At 34.7% G+C, this 19,731-nt stretch overlaps 1 protein-coding gene across 11 annotated transcripts; it reads right to left on the bottom strand.

Annotated features, from left to right (window-relative positions):
* Window positions 1,993-10,635, bottom strand: LOC18595483. Of its 11 annotated transcripts, none has more exons than XM_018122511.1 (8): window positions 8,511-10,635; window positions 6,208-6,288; window positions 4,868-4,933; window positions 4,651-4,722; window positions 4,070-4,153; window positions 3,188-3,403; window positions 2,984-3,106; window positions 1,993-2,497 (listed from the first exon to the last, which is right to left on the bottom strand). In XM_018122511.1, the coding sequence occupies exons 1-8, from the start codon at window positions 10,012-10,014 to the stop codon at window positions 2,280-2,282; spliced, it is 2,364 nt and encodes a 787-aa protein (XP_017978000.1). In that variant the 5' UTR covers window positions 10,015-10,635; the 3' UTR covers window positions 1,993-2,279. The 11 variants fall into 11 exon arrangements, with proteins under 11 accessions (XP_017978000.1, XP_017977996.1, XP_017977997.1 ...); XM_018122518.1 differs by having other exon boundaries at window positions 2,398-2,497; window positions 2,984-3,071; window positions 4,654-4,722; XM_018122517.1 differs by having other exon boundaries at window positions 2,407-2,497; window positions 2,984-3,071.

The raw sequence follows: 19,731 nt of genomic DNA, 5'->3' as shown, positions 1-19,731 counted from the left end.
TTGCTCTCAATTATTGTGTTGTTTTGTCCAAATATTACTTTCCGATTTTATTTTATTTTATTTTTCAAACGAAATATTATTTTGAAATAATTAAAAGATAAGTAAATAAAATAAAGAGTAAAAGAAAAATAATTTATGAATGATTAGCTTGTCACCGTGGAAGAATATCCCTTGGTGGAATCAGCATTTCTTTTTTAATTTTACGAAGAGAACAGTATTCTTGGAAGTTTGGGCCTCTTGTCAGAATTAAATATCTTTTTTCTTGTAGTTATAATCTCCATGTACTTGGAATCCAAGGATTAAAAAAATGATATATATACACGTATAGGCCTCAATTGAATCGAAATGCTCAGGTCAACCAATCTCTTGTCCAATCCAATAAAGTTGAAACTTTTAGTTAAACATTCAAAGCAAAGGTTCCATCTTTTAATTAAAAATACTTGCCCCTTTCAAAGTTGTTCAAGGAATTTGGGGCTCATAGTTTCTTTTTACCTCAGGATTGATCATGATCCAACACACGACAAATATTGAGATTAATACTTCAAAAAATTTGATTTTTTTTTAAAAATTTGATTTTTTTTTTAAAAATTTGAACAAACGTTGGTTCATTATCATGTTTAATTGAATTTTTATAATTTTATTTGATCCAAATAAGTTTTTATGATTAACTGTTAATTAAATGTAATTAATTAAAATATTATGTCATTTTATATCATATGATGTTAACATGTCATAATAAATGATTACATAACATGCTGATGTAATATGATGATACTCTTCAATGCTACATGGGCATAAGAAATGACAAGAGACACATGAGTATAAGAAATGATAAATAACATTTAGATTAATGATAATTAATCAACTATTAATTATAAAAATCTATTAAACTCAAATTAAAAATACAAGATTCAAAAACTAAAAACTAATTTACATTTTTTAAAATAATTTAAATTTTTTTTAAAATATTATAGCTATCAAAAATTTAGAGTTATTCAATAAGAATATGAACATCACCATCCTCTCATGCAATATTTTTTTCCTTTAATTTAATTTTTGTTTAATTGATACATTTACTATTGATCTTTTATTATTTATTATTTATAAAATATTATCAATCAAAGGAAATGTTAATTAAAATGTTTAGAAATAAAGGAAAATGAGATTGGGGAAGCATAAAAAACCAAATCATTGACAATAAAACGAAAATAAACAGAATAAAAGGGGAGAAATAATTCAGTTTATGGCTCACCAGCTATTCATTTCAAGTGATAAGCTTACTTGAACTGATATATTTTGACAATGACTTGAATGGTTTTATTCACTCTGTTTTCTTTCTGCTTTTGGAGCTCAAGATGAAAAGGGGAAAAAACATGGACTTTTTTATTTTTACTGGTTAGGGTTGCTTGGGAATTTTGGTATGGAAGGCCAAGGAGATGAGGTGGGTCCAATCACTCATTTGCTGTAGCCAGCTTTTTGTTCATTTCTTGGACTTTGGACCCATTCTGAGCCTTTTAGTTGGACCAGGAGAAGGGTTAACAAAAAATGGGTCGAGCCTGGTCCATTTGCAGCTTTGATTTGGACAAAGTAACTTTGCTGCCTGTATCCCAAGAAAGGGATCAGAGCATGCCTCCGAGGAGAAGTTATACAGGTCAGGCCAAGAGTTGAAGAAAAGCCACTGTAAAAAATAGCAGAAAGAGCTTCAGCTGTAGATTGGACTTACGTTAGGTTCACAGTAAGCTGGATAGCAAGAACAAGAGCAAAATTTAGGCATTTCCCGAGGTGTTCCTATATATATATATATATATACATAATGCAGTGAGTTATGGTTACAGGGACAGACAACAACCTATGACTTAACCTGCCGCTTCCATTAATGGAGCAAGTTACATGATGAATGCATCTTTATTTCACTGAAAAAAATCATAGCAGAGAAGCTTCAAAAGCCACTGATTTAACGAAAAGAGAGAAAAGGATACATGAGAGACACAATGGAGGCAATTTCAGCCATTGAAATGGTTAATTTCTCAACCAATGCGAAATGGAAATGCTTTGTTAATGACGAGATGACACCTTTTATATACACTTCAAAATGACCAGGAGCTATGCAGTCTATTGAATCAATTGTTGTAACCTGCTATGTACAATTTCCATGAAAATTTTTAAGTACTGGCCCTTTCTTGACAAATGCTATTTCATTTTCCTACAATTCTAACAGATATTGCCAAAACTTAGAGATTAAGAGAGGTTAATGCACTAAGTAAATGATTGAGCATAAGTTAGCTCTCACTGATCACACAAGGAATGCAAGGTGGGTTATCAGCTTCATCTTTAGGGGTGATTCGCTCCAAGCAGAGATCGTGAAAGCAGTGACCACATGACAAAACAGCAACAGGAGGTGGAAGAGCTGGCTGGAAAACAGGGCCTTCTGGTGCGTATGAAAGATCCCTCTTGCACAACAAACAATTATGTCCACTTAGTTGAAGAAGTTCTGGATCTGCAAAGAAAGCTCCTAATTATTACTTCTTGTACTGTACAAGTTTTCATCATATCGTATCGTTGTTAACATCATTATCCATAGCAGAAACCATAGTGAACACATGGTGCCATTAAATCATGTTTGCAAGCAAAATCAACCAGTGGTGAGCCAAAATATGCCAGATGTTTGTCCGGTGTGGTCAGCCTATCAGATGTTTAAATTAGCATGGTATGCGGATGAAATAGAGCACAGGATGAGGCAAATCGTTGTGTTGAGACCAAGCAGGTTCTTGATATTACAACATTAAACAAAGATGAACAAAAGCATGAAGTTACATTAAGTAGAGTAAATTGAAGAAACAATATTTATATAAGGAAAACGTGGTTTAGTAAGTCAATATATAGTGAAAGTTTTGTACATTAAACATGACTGGGAAGGAACCTTTTGGAAATGAACAAAGATGCTAGCACATGAAATCAAATAAAAACAAGAGCCATGAAATACCTTGCCATTTTATACGGGGAGGATGAGACATCCTAGCTGAGGGAGGGACAGGAGCAGTCCGTGTCAGTGGCGCATAAGCAGGAGTGACCTGGGACAATGATGGGAGAGAAGGACCTTTATAAGCTAAAGGTGGGAGAGGACGAGCAGTCAGTTTTACAGGTGGAACAGTAGATGTGGATTGAGTTAGTGATGGAACAGGTGCACCTTGGGATACTACTGGTGGGAGAGGAGAAACAAAAGGAGCATCTCGGGCCCTGTATAAGGTAGATGAACGAATGGAAGGCTTTGCTGATCTAGTCTTCTTTATTTGAACCTGAGGAGTAGCTGGAGGGGATTGGGCTGCTTTCCTCTTGCGAGATGGTCCAGCAAGAAGGTTAGCAGGTCCACTTTCCCTTGAAAATGAAATTACTTGACCTGTACCTGGTAAAAGTAAATGTGTTAGCAGTCAAATAAAGTTTATATTCAGTCATTCTTCCAAACATTTTATTAATTACCAGATGTATAAGCCGAAACATGCAGATTATTGGAAGCCTGAGGAGTACTATTTTGAGATTGACCAAGATGCAAGCAGTCATGAAGAGCTATTACAAGCACATCCTGATCAATAAAAAAAATGACTTGGTCGATGGCCTGAACCAGCCTAAGTTTTCTTGGACAAGTTCCCCATTCACATTTAACCAATATTACATCATCAAATTGTGAATTTCTGTGTAAATCAGTTCAAATATACCCAAATATTATCATCACAGTTTTAGACAATAATTAATGTGTTGCCAGGGAAAAAAAAGACAAGAAAACCATTCCTCCTTTTTTTTTTTTAATTAACAGGATCTTGATCATGACATTTTAATCTTGTGAAACTTCCAAAGTGATCAATCCATTTAACCATTTCAGTCTTATGCTATCTAAGTCCTAAAACAATTGAGGATTTTATCCAGTCAAATAAGTATTACGAGATCTAGTCCAAATCGACCATGCAACCAAATAAGTATCTTTAGCCTCATCAACTTCATTCTCATGACAAGGCTGATGAATCATTCATTTTAAATATGAATGCTAATGGAGCAGCATGATGAGTGCCCTTACTTGATGGTTGAACCCCAATATTCTTAAAAGATGGAGTAATGCTAACAACTTCAGCAGCAGTTCCATCACTAGCAGAAAGCTTATCTGCAAAGGATGTACAGTCACAGTTTCAGCAAGGATGCTCTAAAGCAAAAATACATAGACTTATTACAATAATAAACACTAATCATATTTGGCCAGAAAAACAAAACAATAATCATACAACTAGAAAGACTTCCAAATAGCATGAAATTCCTTTTTGAGGGTGTAATGGACTAAGAAGTTTATAAAACAAGTAAGCGACATGACCTAAACTGATGAAAAAGCAACAGTAACAAGGCAGAAAGAATTGATGAAGTCAAAATAGATCTTAAGGCCATGAGAAGGGGTGAAGAATATCTAGTTAGAGAAAATAACAAAAAACAAATAAACAGCAGCTTTAGTTGCCAGAAAATGTCTCTTGGGAAAAAGGTAAAGAAGAAATACAAAAGTTTAGTTATTAAAATTATTGTACTCTGTGAACAAGGCCTTGGTCCATTGGTAAAGGAGAATCTATGCAAATACAAATTGTAACGCTAATGTAGAAGCATCAAGAGTACCACTACCAGAATTCTTGGAAAATGGAATGGTGGTGGAAACTTGAGAAGCACCTCCATCACAGGCAAAAAGCTGATCTGCAGGGGAAGTGCAAGTGTTCAGCATAGAAACTATAGAACTGGAACAAAAGATGTTTTTTTTTTTTTGTAATCAAACAACTAAAAACACTGTCCAATAGCCAAAATTCCAAACTAATGCATTTGAGACTCAGGTCAAAATTACCAACATGATTTGACCTCGTGAAAGCAGCAGTCCCAAAAGGGAAAAATTTTATTTGAGTCAGACAATCTAAAGGATGTAAAAAAAGGGGAATATGTAGTTAGAGAATATCCTGGTGTAACAAAACAAGAAAGGACCAACAGATTTAATAGCTAGAAACATTGTACATACAAATACGAAAAAACAAAATGTGATCTCTGTTATTTGTAGCTGTTCACAATTATAGTATCTGTCCTCTCCCCTCTGTACGTTATCTTTGCATCCAATTTAAGGATTTCACATTTTCAGAAATTGAAAGAAAAGAAAAATTTAAGAACATTCTCTTCAATCATAATTTCTGATTTTCCACCACCATCCTCTCAGCAAACTATAGACAATCTCTAAGTTCAATTGAGAAACAAATTGCCAAAGATAATATTGATACTAGTATATGGAGTTTAATTTCCTAAATTAGTTGCAAGCCAATGTCATTTTCCAAAGGTTACCAATATTTTTCAAATCCACAAGCATACAAGAGTTATCTCAATTCAGCTGTCCTCACTTAGTTCAGAAAACTCTAAACAATCAGTAAGTCTAGAGAATTCCAAAAATTGCCAGACTACAAATTGCTGATCCTAGTTAATTAACATTGAAGCCAAAACAACAATGCACAAAGAAAGTAGAAAAGCAATAAGGACCAAATACCCAACATGATGTTAGTTTTTGATCTTCAAAAGCAATCTTGAACAACCTAAAACATGATGTAAAAGGTACAAGTAGTTCTTGTTTATTTATTTATTTATTTATTTTTTAGAAAAAGGAACTAGATAAGGAGTTTATAAAGACAAAAGAACCATTGAAACCCTGGTGACAAAGTTTTTCATCTTTGGAAATTAGAGCAGTATAACCATTAGGACTAGTTGCTAATAACTGAATAGAACTTAACTAATCAGATCTTGCCAGAACCTGCAGTAACCCCTCAGGTGCAAGAATGAAAAGTACTCATAAAAAAGTATCAGCTATGCAGTCCTCTTAGAGCTGTTCTTTTGGTTTTTAAAAAATAGAAATAACAGAAATATGTAGCCTTATATTTAAACAACAATGAAAGCCAATGTGAAACTCCATAAGGTTAAACAGCTAATCATTGATAGAGCAGGTTTTGCTTTTCCAAGGTAATAAGTCTTCCTAACATGAAAATAACTAAACCATATCATTGAGCGGGTGGCCACAAAAAAATCCACTCACAAATATGACTAGATTAGCATCTGTCAAAGCACACAAGCAGAAACAGCAAGGCGATGTCATTTAAATTTTGACAGAAATAACTTAGTGAGGTACTGTAAGCAAGAACTAAATGGAAACACCTTCTATCCTCTTTGAAAATGGGGCATTTTCCACAGTTTGATTAGCACCACCGTGGTGAGCTGGATAATGTTGCCATACAGCTTCAAATTCAATCAAAATTCAAAGAGGTTAAATACTAAAGGAAGCTGTGAGGAAAAATATTTAATTCCACAAATTTCTGTAACCAATGCAGACAGATATTCATTGCCAAGGACTAACAACTGAGAATGAACTATCAGCTAATTTTCATTTTTCCCAAAAGCACCTGCAACTACCTTTTTAACAATTAGTATTTCTTATAATGCTGCATATGAACATGAACTAAATGGGGTACTCCTAGACTGAAGGGCATGTTCTAAGTTAACCTTTTAAAGTCTAGGATCTCAAGAAAGCATTGAATCATATCATTGAACATCTTCTGAATTCTGTCAATTTGTAAAAGATTCACATTGTTCAAAGAAAATGTTGTGCTGACTATTGTTGGTCCAACCCATAATTATCAGCCTAACAACACCTTTCTTGCCCCTGTTGGTAAAATTTGATTATACAGCATCCAGCATTAGGTTCCATCCTACTTGGGAGTACAGGAGGATAGATTAAAAGGAAGTAAATGTTTTATTCTACCCTACTTTAAGAATCCAAGTCAATAGGGAAGGCACAGGATTTGGAGCAGAGAAAATAACCAAAGATTCTCAGAGAAAATGCGCTCTTTAGATTCTCTCAAATCCAAGGTATTTGATGGTAGGGTATTCCAATTTAATGATGTCAGCGTGATCCCTCTACCTTTCACATTTAATTTCATAATGATTTCCAAAATCCAGGTTTAGTGGTAATGGCATGTATGCTCTCTGCTTTTACTCCACTCCATTCCAAAGCAAGGTAAAGGAGAGTAATTCTCTTCCACTGGTCTACTTTACTCTCTTTAACCTTCAAATCTTCAAACGCGCTGTTAGATTTTTGTCCTCATGTGCATTAGAGAATCATACTACCAACTAGACCTTACTCTTGTTTTACTACTCCAATTAAGCCTGTTTCCTCAAGACCATTAAGTCAATTTATCACTTTTAGTGCTTGAAAGTTAATTTATAAAAAAAAACCTATGTAATTTTGATGGAACATTCTTCACAATTCTATGACTTTACATTTTATTCATTTAATTTTGAATTTGTTACACTTGTATTAATCTTCAGCTGTCCTATTAAAAATGTTCTTTCCCAAGCACAACTACAGGAGCTAATATCCCCATCATGCTTTCAGCAGTTTCCTATTCCCATGTCAAAATAATCACAGTTTGTTGTTCCTTCTTCCTTCAGAAAACTACAATTTAACAGCTCTACATTCATGTTATATGTGTGCTTCCCTGAATTACGAATAGCATGTAGAAGAGCTCTTAATATTACTATTTTACTTCAACCAAGTAGTCATGCCTTAAAATGATGGTCATAAGACTACATACACTCTAGCTTTTGTCATGTCATTATAAGCTCATCTGTGACTCAATGGCTTCCATACGGTCAACATAATGTTACATAAAAGGTGCCCCTGCTATTGTACATGAAAAAACCCACAGTATTATTAGAATTCTGAGGTGTTCCTTTTATACAAACACCTTATTGTTCACATCAGCAATCAGGATTTATTGCTCCTTAAATTAGCTCACAGCATAGATTGACAAAAACAGGTATATTTCCAGCTATAAAAGATAAGTTGACTGAGAAATCTGATACAAATGGACTTCTCACTCTTATTTCTATAATTTCCCATGTAAAGAATAGTAAGTTGCTATATCTTCATTATGGAACATCATATTTTGATCTTACATAGAAAAAGACTCTCACCACTCTCAATTATGCAAGTTCACCTGGTATATGGTATTTGTCTTTGAATTTAATAAAGTAGAACTATGAAAACAGTTTTAGCAAATTATAAAATAGAAAGGTAGCATCAGAGAAATCAAATTGGATTTGACAGAGATCCTAAAGCAATTTCATCTAAACAAAAAATAGATGCTGCTAACGGCGAAGATACAAAATTTAGCCTTGAATTTGTGCATCACTGGATAAAATAATTAGGAAATGTGGAAAATATAACAAGTAGTTTGAGAATATGATAAAAGATTATAATTATAAAGTAAACAAAAACTAACAGTAAAGATTCCAGCTACTTAAAGTATTGATGTACTAAGTTCTCTGTAGTTATGATATGATTTTCTTTTTTATTTTTTAGTGAAAAGTTAAGTTAAATTCAAATATTAGTGGATCTAGTGAAGTATTGTGCTCAGTTTTTATACACGAAATGGGCTGTTGAAATATTTATAACTCACCTGACTGATACTGGTTGCTGGTGCTTTCAATGTTTCCAAGAACAGGAGAAGCCACAGATGTACCCCACTGGAAGCAAGGTATACTTCCCATATTGCATTTTTGTAGCTGATCAGAGGCCAATGTAGCATATTTGCTTGTCATGTAAGAAGACAATGAAGGCCAGGGAGCCATTCTGTGCTGTGCTTGAACAGGCAGTCCAGATTGCCTGCTACTATGCACTATTTGTGATTCACAACAAAGACTATGAAACCCTTCATTAGGAGGCAGTCCAAATTGGCTACTACCATGCACTATTGGAGATCCACCAGGAAGACCAAGAAAGCTTTGATTAGGAGGCAGTCCAGATTGGCTGCTAATATGCACTATGTTTGGAGATACACCAGAAAGACCATGAAATGGATCAATATTTGCAAATCCAGTACAAAATTTCTGATCATCTGGTGTAAGAAGAGGATGTGAAACGTGGCTTTGGGGCATTGGTAACATTTGCGATGTACTTAAACTAAAGTTGGAGCTAGTACTATCAGAAACTCCAAGATGATATTCCGAAAGGGAGCAACTGTCTACATTCTGCACTGGACCAGCAAATGCACTCACATTAGATGATTCACCTGCATTCTGCACTGTACCAGCAAATGCACTCACATTGGATGATTCACCTGCATTCTGCACTATGCTGTGAAGTCCATCTAAATTATGCTTTAGAGAGGATAATCCAACTGCGTTCTCTTCTATGCTAGAAAATCCACCAGCATAGGTTTGATTATCAGATAGAGCAACTGCCATTCTAAAATCAGGAGAGAATGAACTTTCATAACCACTTTGCACATGGGATGGATTTAACTGCATTTTTATAGCCCCATCTATTTTACCAATGAAATCTCTGCTCAAAGCATTAGCTTTTGACCTGGACTCTGTATTAACTCCAACTCCTAGAGTCAGAAAACTCCCATCTAGTGTTTCTGGGTAATCAGATTGAACCACACAGTCCACCAAATTGTTATTACTCCCCATTTCCCTACCATCTTGAGCACCACATAACAAAGGTGCCCTGCTTCCACAGCTCATGAAGTTTCCAATTGATTGGGGCTTACTATTGTACACTTTGGCACCTTGCATGCCCATTTGTAAACCTCCAGTATTAGAGGCTATATTTTCAAGAGTTGAATATTGGGAAGGCACATATCCAGTCCCGTTCATAACATGAGGGTGAACCATGAAATTTTGATAGCTGTCAAGTTGGGAGCCATGAATCATCCAATCAATACCCTTTAATGACATGTCTCCCAAATGAGAAGAAGGAAAGTGTGATAACTCATTTAAGGGTGCATCAACAGTTTCAACACCAGTTAGCCCAGCAAAGCAGACCGCTTCATTACTCAAACTTTGGAATCCAATTTCTTCAGTGTTTTGTAATTGGGGACTGAAGGTGGGTATCTTATCTACATTGTTCGACTTTCCATGTCCCATATTTGTAGTCTGTTTCGAATTTAGGTAAGACATAAGTGGCTACTACAAGTGTCCTTTCTTGTTAACTAAATTTGCTACTCTTATTTCTAAATTCATCTAAGACAAACATAAAAGCTAACTGATAATCTGATATAGCAGAATTTTTATCTCTTCAACAAATAAATCAAATGGTAAAACAAACTAGGCAGAAACAACCACAAAACAAAATAATAATAGAAAAAAAGTCCCTAACATAAGCCTTGAAAATGTAATTAGAAAACCAATTAAGTATAACTATTGATTAAATTTTCGAAAATCTGAACCTATAAAAACCTTAAAAATCATTTAAGGAAAGTCTAATTTCTATAAACACAAACACTCAGCCATAAATCTTGATACTAAGGGATTTAACAAATTATGATAAATTTGAACAATTCTTTTATTCAAAATTTTGGTATCAGCAACCCAAACACCACAAAACCCAATCTCAAATTAGAAAGAAAAAAAAAAACAAAAATACACACACACGCACAATTAAAATTCAGTATGCACAATTCAGAGAGAAAAACGACTAAAAACACACAGAAAATTTGAAAGAAAATAAGTTGATTCCAGCATGAAATTTATTAAAGATTTATATAGTGAGAGTAAACTTTTAAAAAGAAAATTAAAATCGTAAAAAAAATGACATAATTTTGTATTCGATCAATAAACACAAAATTAAAGAAAAAAATTAAGATAAAATAAGAATGAATTATAAATAGGAAAATAATAAATTTATGAAAATAGAGAGGAAATTGATGCGAGAGAATTGGCAGCCTTAAACTCGAAGGACTCTTACCGGTAAAGCTGAGAGAGAAATACAGAGAGAGTGGTTGTGGGTGGTTTTGGCGCTTTAGGCTCTTTTACAGGTTTTTAAAGGGTTCGGTGTGGGCCCCACGTGTATTATCTCTACTTGCCACGTTCCCTTTTCTGGGGCCCGCTTTCCCATCACTCTGTTAGTGATGAGCACCGACTCCAACATCCAATTGACAAACGACAGGTGGTGCGAGACTTGTGGCATTTTCGTTATTGTATCCGAAAATCATGAGCTTTTCCATGAGAAATTAGTGAATATGAATACGTGGCATGATCAGACGTCGTAAGAACGCGAAACAGTACTAGGCGTAGATGTAGCTGAACTCGCTTGCGCCTCAGGTAGATTTTCCCGCCTTTAAAATTTCTCAGAATGGTGTGAAACCGGCTCGGCTGGGCTCGCCTTAGCTTGGTGCCCGTTATTCTAATTTGGAGTGGCAGACTAGGTCTCCACTCTCCAATTGACGGTGGGAATTTGGATGAGTTAAATATTAAAAGAAAAATGGGGAAAAAGCAAGTTTAATTTTAGATTTTCCCTTGTTGGAGAGAGAAAGGGAACAAGAAAAAGCATCTTTGAGCTTTGTTTATTTTTTCATGTTGAATGGGAATATGATATTGGGGGTAGCCTTTTGGCAATGGTGGATGACACCATTGCTTATAAGATGGAGACTTGGAGATACAACTCTATTAATTTTTTGTTTACTTTTCATTTTTGTTCTCATTCTCCATAACTTTTAGTATAAGAATAGAGTCTTTCCTTTTTTTTTTCTTTTTAAAAAAAGAATATTTTGTGACGATCAATATTATGATGTGAATATAGATTAAAAATTCATGAGATGTATTATAATATTAGTTAGGCACAATATTTTAAAAAATTCTTAAATTATTTAGAAACATTGAAATAAGTTATTTTTTTATTGTGTTTAATCAAGTCATAGCATTTTTATTTTGAACTAAATAAACTCTTATAATTTATAATTGATTAACTACTGTTAGTTAAAATACTACATGTCATTTTATATCATACGATGCTAATGTGACATGTTAATATGTTATTGTGAATGGTGGTATTGTATGTTGATGTGGTATTATGACATGATCACACAGTACTTTCGCAGTATATGTTAGTGCTATGTAGAGATAAAATAACAAGTGACTTTTTTCACTAGTGACAATTAGTCAATTGTCAATTATAAAGGCCTATATGGCATAAAATATAAATACATACACTCGACTGAATATAATAGAAGAATAAAAATTTACATAAATTTTTTTCAATAGTTTAAAGATTTTAAAAGTATTATACCTATTAATTTAGAATTACGTGAGTTAATTTTCAATGACTAAAGTTCCTGCTTTTGAAGTAAAATATATTTTAACAACTTTGAACTTTGAAAATGTAATCCATTATGTTTGTTCAATTTTTTGTAAGAAAAGCTATTGGAATGACCAATAATTGTTGACACAAATAAAAAAAAAACATAAATATATCTTAATATGGGTTTTAGTTAGGCAAGTAATTAGTCAGTTTTCTTCTACTAATTTTTTTTATTTTTAAATTATATAGCTTTTTAATTTTAAGTCCCGTTTTATTGTTAATTATTCATTTTATATTCCCTTTTCGCTTTCTATTCATTTTAACAAAGAAAAAAAAAAGAAACAAGTAAATAATAAAAAAATTTATTGTAGTAAAAGTAACATTTCCAGGACTCAAAACCCCACATCACCAACTTAAATAAGGTGTCATTATTACTAACTTGAAAATTTCTCACCAAAAATATAGTGAAAAATTATTAAGTCACAGTAACTTTTAAGATCCTTTATAATAAATTCTAATTTTGACAACTAAGTAACTTATAACTTAGTTATACACATACGTGTGTGTGAAAATTGAATTGCCCTTTTACTTAAAAAAAATCAAATTTAATTCTGTTAATTTGTAACTATAAAGTAATTTCCACAATACCTATTTATTTTTATGTCTGTTTATATACTATACTAGTATTTGTTGCCACATGCATTGCATGTGAATACTTTGCTTTAAAAAATATAAATTATGGATAAATATAAGTGTTTTTAAAGTGTAAAGTTTGAAGTATAAATAATTGAAATTTTATAATAGTAATCTATAAATTATTCAATATTATTAGAATTAAGAAAAATATATTTAGTGAAAGTCATTTATTGCAATTAGAAATCTTACTTTTAAATTGGACAAATTTTATTGATATTTATAATATAAATATATTTTTAATAAAAGTCATTTGACGCAATTAGAGTTTAATTTACAAATTGGATATATATATTTTTTTAATGCTGAAAATTCTCGCAGGGCCTGACTACCCTGTTTGAGTTTTATTAATTAAAAATAAAGATACAATAAGGAGGGGGACATATACCGGATCGTCATAATTACATGAGTTTGAGAAGAATTTAAATAAGAATCTAAAGTGGAATGTTTCATTTTACGTGCATATTTATGGATGCAACCATAAAATTGAAACGCTTCTATGTTACAAGATTCTAAATAATTAACAAAATAGAGATAGCAAAAATAAATTAGGAGTATTACTCCTTTACATTTATTTAAATCTAACATAAGGTAAATTTGTTTTGTCTAATCGCAAGATGCCTCGGAGCTCACCATGTGCTTGTGAGAAGACTTGGAGATTTTGATGAGTATGACCGCAATTCGACAAAAGTCAGTAGCTTGATTTCCTTCCCTATGAATATGTGATATGCAAAAAGACATGACCTACAAACATTTTCTAATAGACTCTAACAAATAACGAATTTTGTAAGAGCTTTTATGCTTATTTTGTATCATTTGTACTACAATCTACGCATCCATCTCTATCCAAACTCGTGACACATTATATTCGATGCATAATTGTAGGCCTCTAAAAAGTGTCATTAATTCCGCCTGTAATGAATTCTATGGACCAAAATTTTCCAAAAAACCAAAAATTATAGTTCCTGAATTGTCTTTAAGAACCCCTCCCCCTGCAGCATTTTGAAATGAATCCTTGGAGCTACCATCAACATTTAGCTTAAATTCACTTATCAATGGTCGATTCCAATAGATAATTTTTGGTGGGCCACATCTCTTCTGTCAAAACTGAAATCCCCGGTGTGCTGTAGTGTCAATGTCTCCTTTCCATTGCCATTTACTTAATAAGTTACCCTGAAAAAGTTGCCTTAGCATCCTCATAATTTGCCAAATCACTTTATCTGGATACATTTTAAGTTCCCTATGTTTAGCATCATTTTGCTCAACCCAAAGAAACCACATGATTAGTAAAGTTAATAAAATCCGAATATGACTTGGTTTAATGAAATCTCCAAAATAATACCAAGAGAGAAGGATTTGTAACATATTTTGAGGATTATGAACATAGATTTGAAAGAATTTTGTAAAATAATTCCAAACCTGTTGTGCAATTGTACCTCCCCAAATAACATGTATGATAGACTCCTCCGACTGACAATAAAGGCACTAAGAAGTTAATTGAAAACCTTTTGATTTCATTCGTAACTCCACAGGAATCGAATTATGCATTAATCACCATAAAAAGAATGAAACCGTAAGTGGTATGCTCTTGTGCCAGATTAGCTTGCCTAGTACATAAGTAGGCTATCTTTGGCGAGATAGTTCCCAAGCACTTTTAGTATTAAAATCACCATTCGGAGAAAGGGCCCAATAAGTCATGTCCACCTTATTGCTACTGATAGGAATCTTCAAAATCTCATCAATAATAGAATCAGGTAATACAACTTTCAATTTATCCACATCCCACATATTAGGATTGAAAAAGTAATTAACTTTTGTCATGGAAAGCAAATATGAAGGAAAAGAGTGTACCAATAGAAGAAGTTCGCCCTTACCGATCCTCCATCGTATTTGCTATCCAAATATGTCTATACCAATTAGCATCCATTTCCAGGTTGCACAATCATGAAGTTTAGGAGAGATTGTCTAAGGAATTTTCCCAGTGCAATACTTGGCTTTCATGTATTGTATCCACAAGCTGCTATATGTCTGAAGTCGCCATCAGAGTTTTCCAATAAAAGCGTCGAAAGTCTTTTGCCAACTGCGGATGTCTAGTCCACCTTCTGAGCATGGGAAGTTAATTTTATTCCACGATGCCCAATGTATGCGTTTTCTGTCCAAGGAATCTCCCCATAAAAAACTGTTAAAAAGTCTGTTTATTTTTTTAGTAACGCTCACCGGAGGCTTAAAGACTTGTAGTAGGTATATTGGCATAGAGGTGAGAATACTTCGTATCAGTGTGATGCGGCCACTAGCCAAAAGAACTTTATTTTCCCAACTAGTAATCTGCTCTCGAATTTTAAAGATGAGAGAGTAAAAAACTTTGTAAATAGGGGCTCCCAAATATGTAACTAGCAATGTCTTATGATGGAAGCTTGTGGTTTGAGAAATAATTTGTTTTTTGGAACTGGCCATTACAGAAGCAGTTATGAAGCAACTTTTCTAATGGTTTATTTTTTGTCCCGAAACCTACTCATATTCCTGTAAAAAGCCAAGACCTTTCTCCAAAGCTGATTTGCTTTCATTAGTAAAAATCATAATATCATCCGCAAAAGCTAGGTGACTAATATTCAAAGAACAGCCCAAATAATAACGCAGAGAAATATATTGGGCAAATATTGAATTAATTCCTCTAGATAAGTATTCGCAGCCAGTATAAATAATAAAGGCAAAATAGAATCACTTTGTCGTAGTCTTCTCTCTAATTTGAAGTAGCCAACCAAATGACCATTAATTAAGAGTGAAAACCAGCAGTTGGAAATACACTTTTTAATCATGTCAATCCACTGAGAGTAGAAACCAAATTTCTCTAAGATTAAATACAAAAAATCCCAATTTAATTTGTCATATGCCTTCATCATATCCAACTTCAAAATTACGTTGCCACCTCTAGCTTTGTTATCAATTTTACCAGCTAATTCTTGGGCTAAGAGAATGTTATCATCGATTAATCTGCCACTCACAAAGCCACTTTGGTTATCCGATATTAATGAGGGTAATACTTTAGCTAACTGGTTCACCAATAATTTAGTAATTATTTTGTTCAAAACAGTACATAAACTAATGGGACGAAAATCACTGCAAGAATCTGCATCTGGTTCTTTTGCTAAAAGAACTAAAGTTGTGGAAGTTACCCCCATCGAAAGTGTAGTTCCTGTGAAAAATTCATGCATGGCTGTCAATAGATCCTTTGCTATTATATTCTAGCATTGCTAATAGAACAATAAGGAAAAGCCATTGGGGCCTATCGCGTTGTCCTTATCAAATGGCAAAAATCGCTTCTCTCACTTTTGCCATCGTAAGATCTGCACAAAATGCTTGGTTATCATTATCAAATATCAATTGAGGAATTAAATCAGCATTGAACCTAGTAAAATTCGTAGCTTCAGCCTTCAGCAAGTTGGTGAAATATTCTAAAACGGACAACTTGATATGCTTTTGATTGTCTAGTATAGTACCATCACTAGTTTTGGTCCTGAAAATGGAGTTTTTCATCCTTTTTTTCTGCATCCGCATATGAAAGAACTTTGTGTTGCGTTCTTCCTCTACTAACCAATGAACACCAGATTTTTGTTGCTAATATGATTCTTCTATACTAAGCAAATGGTTGAGCTTTGCATATGACAAATTAAGTTGCTCTCAATTAGAAGGAGATTGTTCTTGTTGGAATAATTCTTCACACTCCATAGCATGTTGTTCAACTGCCTTGACATTGCTAAAAATATCACCAAAAACAGTTTGTTCTAGACTTTTAAAGCCTTTTTTAAACATTGCTGCTTGAGCCAAAAGATCATCAACCTGGTGCCTTGTATTAGCTTATTCCAATTCCTATCAACAAAGCTCATAAAATCATGATGCTTTAACCAAGCATGGAGAAAACGAAAAGAGGAGGGGCCATTTAATCGAAGACTCTGTGCTGAAAATTAATAATGGGCAGTGATCGAAGCCATCTCGATTTAAGTGTTGGACTCTCGTATTAGCAAAGTGCACACCCCATTGCATGTTGTAAACTACTTTGTCAAACCTCTAGAACATGCGAGAATTAGTCCAAGTGAATCTATTCCCTTCAAATCCTATATCTAACAAACCACAGTCAAGAAGAGTCAGTGCAAAATCCTCCATTGAGCCAACATGCGGTTCTACGCCCAAAAATCTTTCTTCTCTGTTAAGAATAACGTTGAAGTCCCCTCATGCCAGCCACAGTTCATGTATTCCAATAGTTATATTTCTCAAAAAAGCTCATAAGTCTTGCTTTTCTAGTCTAGTGCACTTAGCATAGATTAAAGAAGTTTGAAAAGAAAAAGAAAGCCACAACAAAGAAAACTGAGCATGAAGACATTGAGGATGATCAAACCTTATTGTGCAGAAAACATCATGTGTCCAGAAAAGCTAAATCTTCTGTGAGGAGTTACTAGCCGCAGCTTCAAAGCCAAGCTTTCTTATAAAAAACTCAAGTTTAGAACCTTGGACCATTAGTTCTAAAATAGCCAGGATTTTAATTTGATGCATCAACTTTAACTTTTTTATTCTTCTTTGGATTAGCTTACTAGCAACCCCCCTAACATTCCAAATTAATGTACTGATCATGGGTATGTTTTTGTACTAAAGTGCCTGAAGACAGATTTTTCACATCCGTCTGTTAAAGAGTTATCGTCTTTTTCCAAGGAAACATCATCTGTTGGGTTATAGGACACTTCACTATCTAAATTTCTTTTTTTGGCCGTCTTGGGGTGGTACTCAAAAGATTGGTTATCTGAACCTAAAGCTAGGTCCTCATGATGAAAATCCTTACTATTGTCTCCTACTTGAACTCGTTCTGCCCTGTCTAGGCCATTATGTGTTTGATGCCCGAGATCCTCTTGTTGTGGTAGCCATGTCGATTAGCCTTCACTCCCTGCATGGGCTGCATGGTAGGGAGTAAAACCGTATGTTTCTTGCCCATGCATTATTGGGATATTCTCATCACTTCTTTCAACTATATCCTCGCTTGGGCTTGTAGCATGGGAGGTTACTACCTGAGGCACTACCGATAGAGTACTTGTTATTGGCATGGGAGGCTTATCATCGAGACCCTTCAACTATTCAGACTGTCAATTTTTTTTTCTTTTTGTCTTTTCTATCCGTAACATTACATGCATTTTCAACCGCCCATTGGATATAATTGTGATCACCTACATTTTCCACACTGGCAGAGGCAGTCCGGCCTATCTCATCGCTGTCTATGATCCATGCATGGTTAGAAACATGCACGGAAAGCAATGGAGCTGAGTCATTTTCAACCGCTTTCAACGTAGCAAACCCATCCTTAATCTTTCCATCCTGCTGCCCAGTAATCTCCTGACCCCCCCGATCTTGTGTGTGGGTTGTTCTTGAATCCCACGACTCACCAGAAGCTGGCAAATTAACTGTAACACCTGTGTCCTTCACAACTAATGGATCTGTACTCCCAAGATCACCTTTCTCACCTATTGCAAACCCTAAAACCGTTTGCCTTGGCCGAATCTTTGCTGGTGTGCTAGAAACATTTTTTAAGGTGAGAGTGGTATTATTCACCCTTTCTGTTCGCCTTTATTGTACATGATCTTCTTCCTCCATCAACCAACAGCTTCAAAATGGTTAGATAATTGTACCTATGCTTCCCCATGATTATTTGGGCTAATTTCCACACCTCGAGGATCCTTTGTTCCCCTCGTACCCCGCCTGCTTATCACTTGCCACATTGTGCTCTGTTTCGGTGATATGACCAGAGTTTGATCTATCTCGTTTCCCTCTTTAGGCATCAGATCTCTTTCTTTCCGCTTCTCACATCCATTCTCATTCCCTTTCCACTGCTTTTTAATTCTCGTAGACTGTAGTTTCTTTTTCGGATGGTGTCCCATTACAAGGCATGTTGATTCGCTATGCCCCACATGGCAGGTGCAATACTAAGGCAATCTTGCAAACTCAACTTTTTGCATGAAGCCACCCGTGACTTTTCCGGTTTGTCTGTCATGAGTCACGATCCACACCTGATCTAACGGAGGTTTTTGACAGTGCTAATCTACGCATACCTTCGCCATGTTGGGACGCGTTCTATTTGCCGTGGCTTCATCCACCATCAAGGGTCGCCCCACTATTTTGGCAATCACAAGGAGTGCTGACTTCTCATATAGATGCGCTCGGAGGTTTGGGAATGATATCCAGAGAAGATTCCTTCTCCGATTAAAAGTCCATAGTCCATTTAAAAACTCGTATCTTTTGGTTTGAGATAAACCAAACTTGTTTTAACCAGATTCGATTGAGATCATGCTCATTGGAGAGCCATATCAAAATGTGCTTGTAGTCAAGCCACCCTATCTCGTACGCACCAACAGGCTCGATGCCTTTGAAGGTATCCCGAATCTCTTGCATCTTTGGGATCTGCGTGAACTTGCCTACCATGGAATACGTGAAGGGTTGTGCAAGGACAACTATTTCATCATAAAAAAGGAGACAACTAGCCAATCTTTATTCCAGAATGGTTCTCAATTTGCTGGGATTATTGGTGGCTTATCTCTAGCAGTTACACTCAAAAATGACTTTTTTAGTGCGCGGGGGGAAATTAGGAGTTGGTTTTGAGAATCCATTTTTTTCAGGCCGTCATTGTCTATTGGCTGCAAATCTTTGGCTACTGTGGCATCAAAAAAGCATCAGACCCTTTAATCCCTTCCTAGCATGCTAAATCCAATATTTTGAGTAAAGTAAAGGGACAGAAGTTAAACTACTCAAAAAAAAAAAAAACTGGAAAACGCTCTCAACTTTCAACACTTCCCCCCTCTCCCTTAACCTCACGGAATTGCGGCTGGTAGGCGCTAGACCCTCTAATCTTTGGCTGTAAATCTTTTGCT

The sequence above is a fragment of the Theobroma cacao genome, chromosome 6, assembly GCF_000208745.1.
Source record: "Theobroma cacao cultivar B97-61/B2 chromosome 6, Criollo_cocoa_genome_V2, whole genome shotgun sequence".
Classification (NCBI taxonomy): Eukaryota; Viridiplantae; Streptophyta; class Magnoliopsida; order Malvales; family Malvaceae; genus Theobroma; species Theobroma cacao.
Note: the sequence above shows the minus strand (reverse complement) of the source record. Positions and strands in the feature narration are given on the sequence as shown.

Coding starts and splice junctions, on each gene's coding strand:
- LOC18595483 (XM_018122507.1), bottom strand. CDS start 10,014: ATGTCTTACCTAAATTCGAAACAGACTACAAATATGGGACATGGAAAG. Junction 6,289..8,510: donor CAGCAACCAGTATCAGTCAG/GTGAGTTATAAA, acceptor TTGAATTTGAAG/CTGTATGGCAACATTATCCA. Junction 4,723..4,867: donor CACGAGGTCAAATCATGTTG/GTAATTTTGACC, acceptor CTTCCCCTGCAG/ATCAGCTTTTTGCCTGTGAT.